This window comes from Tiliqua scincoides, chromosome 5 (genome assembly GCF_035046505.1).
Source record: "Tiliqua scincoides isolate rTilSci1 chromosome 5, rTilSci1.hap2, whole genome shotgun sequence".
In the NCBI taxonomy this organism is placed as follows: domain Eukaryota; kingdom Metazoa; phylum Chordata; class Lepidosauria; order Squamata; family Scincidae; genus Tiliqua; species Tiliqua scincoides.
In genome coordinates this window covers 116,507,938-116,522,445 of record NC_089825.1, presented here as the reverse complement: position 1 = coordinate 116,522,445, position 14,508 = coordinate 116,507,938, and the positions used below count along the sequence as shown (strand labels likewise).

Below are 14,508 nucleotides of genomic sequence, written 5' to 3'. Positions count from 1 at the left end.
CTCTGTGAGCCTCAGCATGACTATTTAGGGCAAAATAATGTGATTTCCAGTTTCTTGGGGAAACTGGAAGTGATGTTTATAAGCTTTTAAATAACATTCTGAAGGACATGGAAGCCACTGAGGGCTTCCCTGGCCCTCAGAATGCCTTTTAAAGGCACATCAATGTCACCTCCGGTTTCCCTGAGAAAAAAGAAGTTGCATTATTTTGCCCGAAATGGGCATTATGGGGCTGGCAGAGGCCACGGGTCGACACACATGGCTTCTGTGGGCCTCAGGACAACTTCTGGGCATGAGGGTCCAGAGTCCTCTCCTGTGAGTTTGGAATCTGCAGGTGAAGAAATCCGTGGGGACCAAACCTGTGGGTAATGCAAGCCCACCTGCACTAACAACTTAATTCTCCCTTAGTGTTCCGATAAGGCTAGAACAGAGCAATGGGGAACTCATAAGCTATGGGCTTTGTCATTTCTTGGAGCGCTTGTGACATGGAGAAGACCTCTTCAGTCTGTCAGAGCAGGAGCATTTACAGGGAGCTTCCTTCCCCCTCCCTGCCATGAAAGAACTCGGGGCTCCAACTGCCAGTTGCTCAGCAACAGCAGAAACAAAACAGAACTGCATTTTAAAACACCTGCTTTAACTTCATGAGGGTTATAAGATCCCTGGCTACATAAGATTGACATGCGCATAAAGCATGCCTTCAGCTTTTCATTTTCTCTGAAATGTCATCTCTGCCTGCAGACTGCGCGTGTTGCCACTTTGGCACGTAGACATGTTCATGCAAAGAGCCAGGGGGAAGGGCAAGAGACAGCATCTTTTTGTTCAGGCTTGTAATAAGCAAATGGCTACCCACAGGCTCTACGGATTTTATAATTCTATGGAAAGGCTTGTGGCGTACAGTGTATAAATATGATAAGCTACAGGCATCTCAGGGTCACTAAGATCATCATTAGAGGTGTTCTTAAACTGTTCCCCCCCCCCCCCGCATTTCATTTTTCCCCAAGGAGGACATGTGCAGAAAGCTATGTGTTTTGTTTTTTTAATTCCAAGGGCACATTTTTATAAATTATAATCACTTTAAAAGTGTACTAGGTAGGTGGCACAATGTCAGCAGATGCAGCCGTAATCATTGCCCATGCACCACCCCGCAGTCCAGCCCAGCCAGCCGACAGTGACCAATATGTAGTTTTATTTTTGTATGTGTATAACACATTGGGTTGTTCTGCTTTACAAGAATCAGAAGTGCCAAAAGTGGGTTTTGTATTTCAGAAGTGCAGAAAGCAGTGTTTTTATTTCATTATTACTGAAAAATCACTCTTCTTGCCTTAATACCACCTTGGGCCTTTATTTCTCTGACCCATCTTTCCAGATTGCATTTCCAAAGTAGACTAATTCTAAGATTAAACACATGCACTTCCTGCGTGACTCTGGACCAAGATCTTAAACTTCTATTGACCTTTTGTTGTTGTGGGTGATTCCAAGCCCAAATGTTCCTTCCAAGTTTCCCTAAGACAGAACTTCCATTCAGATATCACAAACATGTTTTCCCCTGCAGTTCCTCAGGGAATCCTTGACACAGAATTGGTAATCCCCTTCCAATTACAGAAAGAATTGCAATGTATATTGGTGCTTGTCAAAACAGCTAGTGCAGAGGAAGAGGTTTAGCCGCACAAACATTGTGGCCTGCAAAGTGAGCCATAAATATATACCACAGCATTCAAAGTAAGGCCTAGGGACAGGAATATACAGGGATACCTCAATTATGTTTTTCAGACTCTGTGCCTCAGAAGTGGATCTTTCTTACCTTGGAGTTCCTGATGAATTGGTTAGGGCTGCCACCACCCGAATAGTTCACAACTCTGAAATACATGGAGCTCACACCAAGCTAGAATATGATTGAGGGCCCAATCCTATCCAACTTTCCAGCATCAGTGCAGCCACAATGCAGTCCTGAGGTAAGAGAACAAATGTTCCCATACTTTGAGGAGGCCTCTGTGGCTGCCTCCCCACCACAGGATTCAGTGCGCAGAGCTGCTTTGTGTTGGCACAGCTGCACCGGCACTGGAAAATTGGATAGGATTGGGCCCTGAGGCATTAAGGCTGTGGCCTAAACAGTTAGAGGGTGTATGGTTAACTGATAACACAGGTCTTATATTTGAATATGCATGCATAAGATTTTGCTATAAGCATGTTATCACATTGATTTCACATGAGACAAGATTAAAGTGGTTTTATGGTTCAGTGGCCAATCCTGCCCAAAACCATCTATCCTGCCCAAAGGTTATCTATTTCTGCTGATTTGAGTGAAAGCATTGCAGGAATCACAGGGCTAGGTTACCAACTGATATCCTGGTTCAAAGTGGTGCAAATGCAAGAAAAGGCTTGAAAGCAAACCTAGGGGCTGGGTAGTAGTTGCAGCTACATCCTAGGAGTAAATCAAGGTAAAGGAGCCAAGGCTGCATTCCCCTGGGAAGGGGTGGGTTATGAGGCAGCTCACAAAATGGTTGCTCAGCAGGCAGTGATGCAGAGGCTTCTTGGTTGAGATCAAGGAGGAAAGTGGAGAAGAGGTGACCAAGGCTAGAAGGGAAGAGATCTGTTGAATACGTGTCCTGGTGTTGGCCCTCATGTAACATAAAAAATGGCCATGTTTGATGCAGTACCAGTGAGTTTTAAAACCAATGGTATGACAAGCAGATGTCCAGGCAGATGGAGAACAAAAGGCCCAAGGGGTCTTTGGTCCAGGTTTCTACACCTGAAATGCCCATAGGAAAACATGGGACTTTTGTAGCATGCGCTTATCAAGGACTTGCTTTTGTTACTTGGAGGCCCTTGATTGTTTATCCCCGACTAAAGGTGGGTTTCTTACTTGTTCTGTGATCTGCTGAGGGTGCAGCAACTAACTCTTGACTAGCTCAGGAGGCCTAAAGTAACATAAATGTCGATTAGATTTTAGCCATGGAGTCATTAACAGCTAGGGTAGGGAACCCTTCCTTTGTGTAGCTAACTAGTTTACTCCGCGTCGCAAAGCTCTCAGGAGGGAGCTGTTATTCACAGCATCAAACAGGTTGTGCCAGCAGAGCGTGGCCCAGCATGAAATTTTCTAAGAAATGAAAAATAACACTTCTCTCAAGCCAGCCAGCTTAAGTGGAGGGGAGGGTGAATGACTGCTCTTACGAATTGATGTTATGGCCTTCTTGGAGGCTTGTGGGTCCTGAGGCCTCTTGCCATCAGCTCCGTTCAAAAGCTACAAGACTGGTGTGGGTTGTGTTCTCCTGGTCTGCACTCAGTGTCACTCACACATGTATACAAATGCGTTAGGATTAAATACGTACAAATGAAAAGTATGTCGGGTAACAAGAGTGCACTTTCAGTAGTCGTTACTGGTATCTCTCTTGTTTTGTGTTTTGCTTTCAGATTATGAGCCCTTTTGGAGCAGAGGCATTTAAAAAAAAATTATTTTGCTATGTTAAACCATTTTGCTGAAAAGCAGCATATAAATATTTTTGACCTTAACAGACGAATCTTTCTAAAGGAAATATTCTGTACACAGAATGGTTGCTGTGATGTTGCTGCTGATGCTGTATCCTCACATGTTAGGCAAGGCCCACATTGTTAAATGTGGCATTCAGGATCCACACCCTCCGCTTCACAAGTATCACCAGTCTGGAGACCTCATCATTGGTGGCATTGCATCTCAGAGCTTCATCCTCTCCAATTCCATGACCTTTGCTGAAGAACCCCCACCAGCACTGTATGACGAGCTTAAGTAATAAATTAATCCTTTTAACTTCCTATTTCCTTTTTTATTTCTTTTTTTCTTTTCTTTTTTTGGTTATTCCCCTAGTTCAGTGGTACACAAACTTTTCTGGCCAGTGGTTTCCTTGACCCCCGTGGCTGTTGGCCATGACTCCCCATCATGTTCCTGAGGGCTGGAAGTGACATCATTAAACAGGAAGTGGCCAGAAATATTAACTATATTAAATATTATATTATATTATATATATATTAACTATATTAATGTATTAACTATTATATTATATTAATCATATTAATTAAATGCAGATCTTAAAAATATATTATTATTTAAGCAATATACATGCTTTATAAATGATCAGCTGCTGATCACTGTTGGAGACAGGAGGTAGATTTTGTCTGGTCCAGGAAGACTCATTTTTTTTAACTTTGTAAGCATACCAATAGAATTGTTTTATCAAATGAACTTTGTGAACAACCAGTCTGACCAACATTACACATGCACACCCCTGTGGACCCCAATCCAACTAGTTATTTCTCCCATTCTCCCTGGATAGGATTGAACCCTTTATTAATTTAATTTAATTTTTCCGACAGCTGGTGGGGAAAACAAAAATAGACCATGAAAATATATCATGGCTGATAAGGGTTTGGTTAGAAAGCTGATTTGTCTCCTATACTAGGAGATGCACAACTCAAGCCTATGCATGTCTACTCAGAAGTAAGTCCCATTGGAGTCAATGGGGCTTACTCCCAGGAAAGTGTGGATAGGGTTGGGCTGGCAATCACTTCATCAATGGCTGATAAGTATTCCCTTCAAATAGCAAGATTCATCACTTTAAAAATAAAGCCTATCCTCTTCAGTCAAACAACAAGATTAATAAATCACTTTAAAAACAGTACCCTTTTTCTGCTCCTGGCCAATAAAGTGTGTACTTCTCTCTCTCTCTCTCTCTCTCTCTCTCTCTCTCTTCCCCCCCCCCTTTGCCAACTTCATGGAAACAACTTTAAGACCCCTGGTGACTGGTAAAATAGGAAGCATTTTATTTGGGGAGGGGGAGGAAAGCGGGAAGGTTTGGAGATTGAAAGGGGGGAGTGGAAGAGGGAGGGGTTGAAAAGAGAGATTTCACTTTGATGAGAAGCGATCCCAGGCTGGGAACTAGGAACCAACCAGACAAGGATCAGCGAGGGTTAAGGACTGCAAGCTGAGCATGTTTGGTACTTGCCAGATGGGGGTTGGAGTGGAAGAGCTTTGCAAACAACATGCAGCAAACACAGAAGGCGGCAGTCTCGGAGAGGAGGGAGAAGAGGGTGGGGTGGCAGCAGCCACTCTCGCAGCTGAGCAACTTTTAAAAAAAGCGCAGACAACCGGCAGAAGACGGGCTCATATTCTGCCCAGGGATGTGACTGTATTGCTGCGAGAGGACATCCCGTGCCTCCCCTTTGAGTTCGTGGCGCCTCCCTAAAGTGCCACGCCGCACAGTTTGAATAGCACTGCCCTTGTTGATCAGGCCTAAGGCTGCAGCATCGGAACAGTGCATCAAAACATCAGCATTAGAACAGTGGATTGTTTAAAACAGAGGTAGAGGCAATAAAATTAAGGACCAAAATAGCTTTGATTCCAAAGTGTCCCAGTTAGGAATGCTCACAGTTTTAAATGGATACCAGTATTGGCTATATGGCGTCCCAGTGTGGATTCTGGCCACATCATTATGGAGGAGTTTTAATTCCCCCTCCCTGAATGTTGCCCTAATCTGACTTTTTCCCCAATGATGCTATTGCTTCTGTCTCAAAAATAGCTGAGGGCACAATCCTAACCAATTGTCCAGCACTAGCATAGCTGTGCCAATGGGGCATGTGCTGCATCCTGCAGTTGGGGGGCAGTAAAGGAGGCCTCCTCAAGGTAAGGCAATGTTTGTTCCCTTACCTTGGAATTGCATTGCCCTTATATCAGTGCTGGAAAGTTGGTTAGGATTGCACCCTGAGTAATAGAGGTGATGTTATCTGTTCAGTATCATTGGTACCTCTTGTCTGACATGTACTTCATTTTTTGATTAGTACAGTGAAAAGAAATTTTCAAAACATAGAACATACTACTGATAAAAAAATGTCTGTGATGAGCTTACGTAAACAGTTAATCATGTTATTAACTTTATATTCACATTTTTTTCTTGTTATCACCAGTGATGCACATGCCTGATCTCATCTCAGAAGCTAAGCAGGGTCAGGTCTGATTAGTAATTGGAAGGGAGACCACCTGGGAATACCAGATGCTGTAGGCTTATACCATAGTCTTTCAAGATTGAAGGTTGCCAACCAACCAGACCCAAAACTGCAACATCAGAACAGCTGAGTGTTGTAATTGGTTTAATTCAGCACCAGAAGAGATATGAAGTGAGCATGTCATGGTTAGGAATGCTCAATGCACACAAAAAACCTAAAGCAGCATGTTTGGCTGATTTGGATTCAGGCCAAAGATCCGGATTTGGATCAGGGAAGAGTTTAAGGACCCAGTTCTATCCAACTTTCCAGTGCCGATGCAACTGCAATGTAGCCCTGATAAAAGAGAACAAATGTTCCCTTAAATGGAGAAGGCCTCCCTGACTGTTTCCCTACTGCTGGATACAGCACATGCCTTGCTGACCTGGTTGCACCAGAGCTGGAAAATTGGATAGGATTTGGCCCTTAGTCACCCTCTTCTCCAAAACCTGATGCGCCTTTTCCCATGCGCCCAAATATTCTATTTGCTTGTGTCATACATAACCAAGTTTTTTGGGTTTTTTTGCATTAGATCTATATTAAGCCATTTCTGCCCAATGTTGCATATATGCAACAGGGATCAAATGTGTATACCTGTGGGCTGGGCAAAAATGGGTTAAGCATAATAATAGTGAATAAGATGAGGCAAGGTGAAGAGAATTGTTCAAAAACATTTAATATATTACTGATAGAAAATGTTTCTTTCCTTCTAGTTCGGTGCCTAAGAATTACCAACACATCCTGGCCTTGGCATTTACAGTGAAGGAGATCAATGAAAACCCTCAGCTCTTACCCAATGTCACTTTGGGTTTCTTCATATTTGACAGTTATTTCAATGCAAAGTGGACCTATCATGCTACAATGCAACTCATACACACTCTGGGCAGATTTGTTCCCAACTACATGTGTGGTATTCAAAATAATGCAATAGCAGTAATTGGAGGACTGGACCCCCAAATCTCCCTACACATTGCAACTCTCTTAGATACCCACAAGATTCCACAGGTAGAATATTTGTGTGTGTGTGTGTGTGTGTGTGTGTGTGTGTGTGTGTAACAATGGCAGCTGAACCCTTTTCATCCCTCCTTTGTACTTCTAGATGTGATTTTATGGTTTTGAGGCAATTAGGGGTGAGGCGGAAATGATCAGATGGAACTTACAATTCATTTAAATATAAAACCCTGGATTTAAATTCCACCATAGCATAGCTATCATGACTAATCAAAATATGCTCTGAACCATTTGAGTACAGTATCCCCCATTTCCCTCCACAAAAGGATTCCTTGAAAGATCTCATGGTCTGTGGTACTGAATGTTGTAGTATGGACAGTCTGTTCTTTCTATCTCCTGGTGTATGCCATCAATCAAACAGATTTGCATACATCCACACATACATCTACACCAGGGGTGTCCAAACATTTTGGCAGGAGGGCCACATCATCTCTCTGACACTGCCAGGGACCAGGAAAAAAAAGGAATTAATTTACATTTAAAATTTGAATAAATTTACATAAATGAATTTATTAGAGATTGAACTTATATGAATGAATGAAGGTCTCACAGTAGCTCAAGGCCTATAAAAGGCCTTGCACAAAGCAAGGCCAGCCTTTCCTTCACTGCCACTGCTGCATCACAGACGTGAAAGAGCAAGTAGTGGAGGGAGCCCTCGTCCCACAGCTCAGGTGAGAGTTCGAACAGTCATCATGCTGAGAGCAGTTGCATTGGGCCAGCACAGGCTCCAGCAAGTCTCTGGAGGGCCAGAGGCTCATTGGAGACTGGGGGCTCCCTGAGGGCCGGATTGGGAGCCCCCGAGGGCCGCAAGTGGCTCCTGGGCCGGGGTTTGGGCACCCCTGATCTACACCAAGATGGATCTAGATCTATGTTATGCATGCAAGTTATGCAGGATCAAAATCCAAAAGCCAGTCTTATGACTGGCCAATCGGGTGGTGGATCGAAATCCTACCATCCAATTGGCCCTCTAGTTTAGTGTATCAACAGTTTAGTTGATAGTTTAGTTGATTGGCCCTCTAGTTTAGTGTATCATGGGGAATCTGGGCAGAGGAAAGGGGTATAAAGCCAGCGGTGTTGTGTTTCATTGCCAGGTTCTGTTCTGAAGATGAAATAAACATGTTCCTTTATTTGTATGGACCCACTATTTAATATCTAGATCAGTGGTCTTCAATCTTTTTTAATGCCATGAACTCCCAAAATAAAATAAAAAAACCATGAGAAAAGGAAACCACTGTCAATCTTCCCCCCCCCCCGACTGGATTATGCCCATCCTGCCCCCACCTGCCTCATTTTGTCCTCTCACTTGGGACTTCACAATAACCCTGTGTGGTGGTAGCCTAAGGACTGGCCTTAGGAGTTGTGGGGCAAGACAGTGAGAATAGGCTGTGCAGGATTATATCGAGAGCTGTTTTGATAAGGCGGTACCATTATTAGACTGGATCCAAGCCCTCTCTTGCACAGACTTGGAAAGGTTGCCCCCACCCCCCCCATTAAGGTCTCATGACCCCATTGGGGTCCTGACCTACAGGTTGAAGAACAGTGATTTAGAGAAAACTCTGAAGTTCAATAATTACCACACTTACAAACCTCTTGTCCCTAAAGGTGCATATAAATGGAAGATGGAAAACGAGCTCTGGATTGCATACAAATGGATAGTTTGGAGCATTATTCCACTTCATTATGTGCACCTTGGCTTATACATGCTTGATTACGTACATGCATGTCATGAGATTAGTGTAGGTGAGCCACCTTTCTTACCTTCAGTGTCATATTAAACAGTTGTCTTTTCAATTGACAAGTAACTAGATTGCTATAAGTGATCTGTTTTCTCAGACCCCAATGTACAGCACAGGAAGAATAAAAATATTTTACTTTAGAGAGTTTTTAGAAATGCTGGCAGTATATGACTTGACTAGAAGTGCTGCATCAATGGGACTATTGTTCATCACTTACTCCTTTTCTCCTAAGCTCACCTATGGCTCTGCTCCAGTGATGAAAGACAAAACCCCAGGACTTCCCTTCTATCAGATGGTACCAAAGGAAGCCCTTCAGTACGCAGGGATTATCTCTTTACTTCTGCATTTTGGGTGGACATGGATTGGGGTTCTCGCTATGGATAATGAAAATGGGGAAAGGTTTGTGCAAACCGTGCTTCCAGAGTTTTCACAGAGTGGCATCTGTTTTGCATTCATAGAAAGAATCCCTGAGATTACTTTTATCACGGAAGTTCTGGACATGCTGCAGTATGGGGCAAAAATACATGATAAAGTGATGGGCAGCAAAGCCAGTGTAATTGTGGCCTATGGAGAATCGTATTTCATGGCATCTTTTAGATGGTTTCCATATTTATCTGAACTAGAACATGCAACAAACAGACTCAAAGGTAAAGTGTGGATATCAACAGCCCAAGTGGAGCTCACTTCATTTGCCTATCAAAGGACTTGGGATACAAAAATACTCCATGGTGCAATCACCTTTACAGTTCACTCCCATGATCTCACAGCATTTCGACAATTTGCGGAGAGCAGGAACCCTTACAACACAGAAGGGGATGGCTTCATGAATGACTTCTGGGAACAGGCCTTTGGATGCGCATTTCCAAACACAGTTCAGGGCGAGGCGGAGGGAGATGTTTGCACAGGAGAGGAGAAGCTGGAGAGTCTTCCTGGGCCTTTTTTTGAAATGAGGATGACTGGCCACAGCTACAGCATCTACAATGCGGTCTATGCTTTGGCCCATGCTTTACATGCAATGTCCTCATCCAGTCTGAAGCACAGGACAAGGATGAACCAAGTGAGACCGAACCTTCAGAAGCAACCATTGTGGCAGGTAATGTGCCATATGTACTGCCATGTGGCAAAGTATTGTGATTTGAATGTAGCACCAAGTCACAATCTATGTAGTCAACTCTCTCTCTCTCCAACAGTGACATGGTGGCATGGTGAGATCCAGGCCCAGGGAGCCACAGCCACATGAATGCATACTAATTTGCTCTTTCCCCCCTCTGGAAATAATAATAATAATAATAATAATAATAATAATAATAATAAACACAACCATCGCATCTTTTCCCCCCACTTAAATCTAGGGGGAACTCAGAGACAAGCCCCCTGTCTCTGATTTGATTGAATCAAGTTGCTTCCCCTGATGCCTTCCCCTGGTTGCTTCCCCTGGTGCACAGGCCTTCTTCTGTTTTCATTGCTTTCTTTGGAGGCAACTCTGCCTGCTGCCTCTCCAGTGATTGCTGATTCAGGCATCCTGCCTGTTTTTCATTGGGAACCAGCCATGATTGCAGCTAATTGGCCACTATTTATGTGTTTTTGCATGTGTTTAATTCACTGACTGTGAAGAAAGGAGCAGCTCGAAAAGGCATGTTTTTTGTTTTGTTTTTTTTTAAATTTTGGGTCCTTGGGCTATAGGGTCCAGGGGTGTGTTGAACAGGTTGAGTAGTGGAACAGAGAGGAGATGGGATGGGTGGAGTGGGTGGTTTGGGGTTTGTAAGGGAGTGGGATCAGCACAGTATAATACAACTTTCTTGGGCCACATCCAACTGCAAGGATCAAAGTGGACTTGCACCAGCAATATGGCTGGTGCAGGTCTGTGTTGACCCATTGCGGCTGCCATTGCAGCTGCTTACCACAGGGAAAGGGGACAATTGTCCCCTTACCCCGAGGAGAACTCTAGCAGTCAAAATTAATGGGATGCAGTGTAACCTGCACTGAAGCTGCTGCATTGCCACAGGGTGATTTAGATTTGATTGGGTTGTATTAGACTTCAGTCTGAAATATCCAGCCTTTCATATACTCTTGATTTTGCCGTTTCCATCCAGCTCCATCACTTCCTGAGAGAGGTTTCATTTAACAACAGTGCTGGTGACCAGGTTTCCTTTGACCAGAATGGACAGTTAATCGCTGGATTTGATGTTATCAACTGGGTTATTTCCTCAAACCAATCTTTCCATAGAGTTAAAGTTGGGAGGATGGATGCCCACTCTCCTCTGGACCAAGCATTCACTGTCAATGAAGCTGCAATAACATGGCCCAGAGCATTTAACCAGGTATGTTCTCCTTGAGAATGAATGAATGAATGAACCTTTATTAGGCATAGATAAAGAAATCATAAAAGCAAACATAATCAGTCCTAATCCCGTTTATCAAAAATGGAGTTAAGATACTAAATTATGAATAATACATTTACACTTCAGCATAAAATATCCTTGAGATTACTGTGAGGACACTTTCTACTTGGTATGTGCATCAAGTCAGTCCTGATGTGCCAAGTAAATGCTATGGAATGGTGTTCAATTATAAAATATTTGTTATAAAATATTTAAAAAATATTTTCAATACCATTCAATACCATTAATATTTTTAAAAAAATTATAAAATGTAAAATATTGGGTTGTCTGCTTATAACAGACAACCTTATAAAATATTGGATTGTCTGCTAAGTAACTCAGAGCCCAATCCTAAACAGTGCATGTCAGCTTACCGCCAGCGCGCACTGTTGCAAGCGTGCCATAAGGCACAACTGTGGCCTTCAGCACCAGTCTAGCAGTGGTGATAGCATAGCACTGGCTGGCTCTGGACTAGTGTTCTGCTCAGTGGTCATGTGGATCACCGGTCAGCGGAGAAGTAGGTGGGGGTATGGAGGGAGGTGGGGCAGAGGTAGTTCCAGCAGTGGACAAGCCCAATAGGTTTGGGCTGTAAATGTCATTAGCAGAGATGTCTGAAAATGGTGTTTTTTATTTTACTCAGAAGTAAATCCATTGTGTTCAGTAAGACTTATTATTATTATTATTAACAGTATTTATATACCGCTTTTCAACTAAAAGTTCACAAAGCGGTTTACAGAGAAAAATCAAACAAGTCATGGCTCCCTGTCCCAAAAGGGCTCACAATCTAAAAAGATGCAAAAAGAACATCAGCAGACAGCCGCTAGAAAAGACACTGCTGGGGTGAGGTGGGCCAGTTACTCTCCCCCTGCTAAAAAGAGGAGCACCCACTTGAAAAAGTGCCTCTTGCCCAATAAGCTGGGGTAACTTAGGCTGTAATCCCTATCTTACTCACCGAAACAAACACTTCTAATCATTACTATACCAGTTTTGTAATAACTTGAGGTCCAGTTTAGCCATGTGGTCATTCCATCCAATTTTAGTTCTCACTTTCCAGTCAGGAGAAAATTGCATGATTAATTATCAGGTGAATAACCTGTTATATTCCACTTAAAAAAAAATGTAGTTCACAAAGCAATTTACATAGCGAAATAAATAAAACACTCCCTGATGCCAAAGGACACACAGTCCTAACCACACTTTCCTGAGAGTAAGCCCCACTGAACAAAATAGGACTTACTTCTGAGTAGACTTGGTTAGGATTGTGCCCACAATCTAAAAAAGACGATGTAGAAGAAAAACCAGCAGCGTCTACTGGAAAAGATGTTATGCTGGGGTCAGAGGGACAGCTTTTCTTCTCCTGCTAAGTATAAGAGGACACCACTTTAAAAGGTGCCTCTGTGCCCAGTTAGCATCTCCCATACTGCTTCAGAAACAATGGGAAGGCCCAGTTACTTATTTATTCCAGACGAATCTCACAATTATTATTGTCCTCTTTTTATGAATTAGGTACAGCCTCTCTCTGTCTGTAATGAGGGCTGCCATCCCGGCTACAGCAAGAAAGTGAAGGAGGAAAAGCCATTTTGCTGCTATGACTGCAACCCATGTCCAGAAGGGAAGATTTCAGATCAGATGGGTAATGAATGTGCTGTGCAAATATATCAAAAGTTCAGCTATAATCCAAAGGATCAGGGTCTGCACTGCCACACGTCCCATGAAAACATGCACCGCAGCATAGTGTAAAGAAGTGGGCAATGAAACATGCATATTGCAGTATATGCTCTGTGCATGTAGCAACACACAGACATTCACCACAAGAGACCATGTGCTATTCCAACATGCTGCACACAAAAGATTGCCCCACATGGGACACAATGTGTGAGACTATACAGCAAGTTTACTGCTTGCATGACATGACAGTTAAAGTGAGTACCTGATATTAGAATTCCCATTTTTCTTTTTCTTCTTTTCCTTTTTTTTTGGGGGGGGGGGGTGGGGGGTGGGAGGGTAGATATCCTCGCAAGTAAATTCATTCTTCTCTTAAACCGAAGTTCACAGACATTAAGCCTGGGAGAAGTGAACATTTATGGTAAGGCTGCTTCATGATGAATATTGTAAGGCTTTGCTGCTACCCTGACAACAAAGGAACTGATCCAGTGTGGGATTTTGCTTAGAATAATATCTTGAGTATTTTTGAATATTTGCTTGAGTCTTATATCTGGGGGAGCCATCAGTGACTCTGTAATCATGGACAGAATTTTACTTGGAGTTACTGAGTAAATAGGAACTGGCACAGCATCTTGCTGAGATTTATGCTATATACAGGCTTGAGACTGCATCTGTTCTTATTTCAGACATGAATGATTGCTACAAATGTGCAGATGACACATATCCAAGCAAAACCCAGGATTCATGTATACACAAGGACATCAGCTTCTTATCTTATGAAGAAACTTTGGGGATCAGTCTAGTCTCTGGGGCTCTTTCTTTTTCTTTCTTCACAGCTCTGGTGCTCGCACTGTTTATGAAGCACCACAACACTCCCATCGTCAAAGCCAACAACCGAAGCCTCACCTACATTCTCCTCACCTCCCTCCTGCTTTCCTTCCTTTGCACGCTGCTGTTCATTGGACGCCCTGAGAAGATGACATGTCTCCTCCGAAAACCTGCTTTTGGAGTCATCTTCTCAGTGGCTGTTTCTGCTGTGCTGGCAAAAACCGTCACTGTGGTCCTGGTTTTCATGGCCACCAAGCCAGGGTCCAGAATGAAGAAATGGGTGGGGAAAAGACTGGCCAATGCCATTGTTCTTTGCAGCACTCTTATCCAAGCAGGCATCTGTACTGTGTGGCTGGCCACCTCTCCCCCATTTCCAGATGATAATAAACACTCAGTGATTGAAGAAATAGTGCTGGAATGTAATGAAGGGAGTGTGGAAATGTTTTATTGTGTCCTGGGCTACATGGGCTTCCTGGCCTTTGTTAGCTTCATTGTGGCTTTCCTAGCCAGGAAGTTACCAGACAGTTTCAATGAAGCCAAGTTTATCACTTTCAGCATGTTGGTTTTTTGCAGTGTTTGGGTCTCTTTCGTTCCAACCTACTTAAGCACAAAGGGGAAGTACATGGTGGCTGTGGAGATCTTCTCTATCTTGGCTTCCAGCGCTGGTCTGCTGGTTTGCATCTTTTCTCCCAAATGTTACATTATTATTTTGAGGCCTGAGCTAAACAGCAGGGAACATCTAAGGAAGAAAGTAATGGAGAATGCAAGCATCTAATTACATTACTATGCAGTCCAGAGGAGTGTCTCTGTGTGTTTATGTGTGTGAGAGCATGTGTGTGACGCCCTGAGAATATGACATGTCTCCTCCAAAAACCTGCTTT

The 14,508-nt window shown here is 43.2% G+C and overlaps 1 protein-coding gene across 1 annotated transcript; it reads left to right on the top strand.

The window, feature by feature from the left end:
• The first annotated feature begins 13,487 nt into the window (after positions 1–13,487).
• On the top strand, positions 13,488–14,402 carry LOC136653368 (vomeronasal type-2 receptor 26-like). Its single transcript, XM_066630274.1, has one exon. It carries the CDS (start codon positions 13,488–13,490, stop codon positions 14,400–14,402), a length of 915 nt encoding a protein of 304 aa, XP_066486371.1.
• The last annotated feature ends 106 nt before the right edge of the window (positions 14,403–14,508 follow it).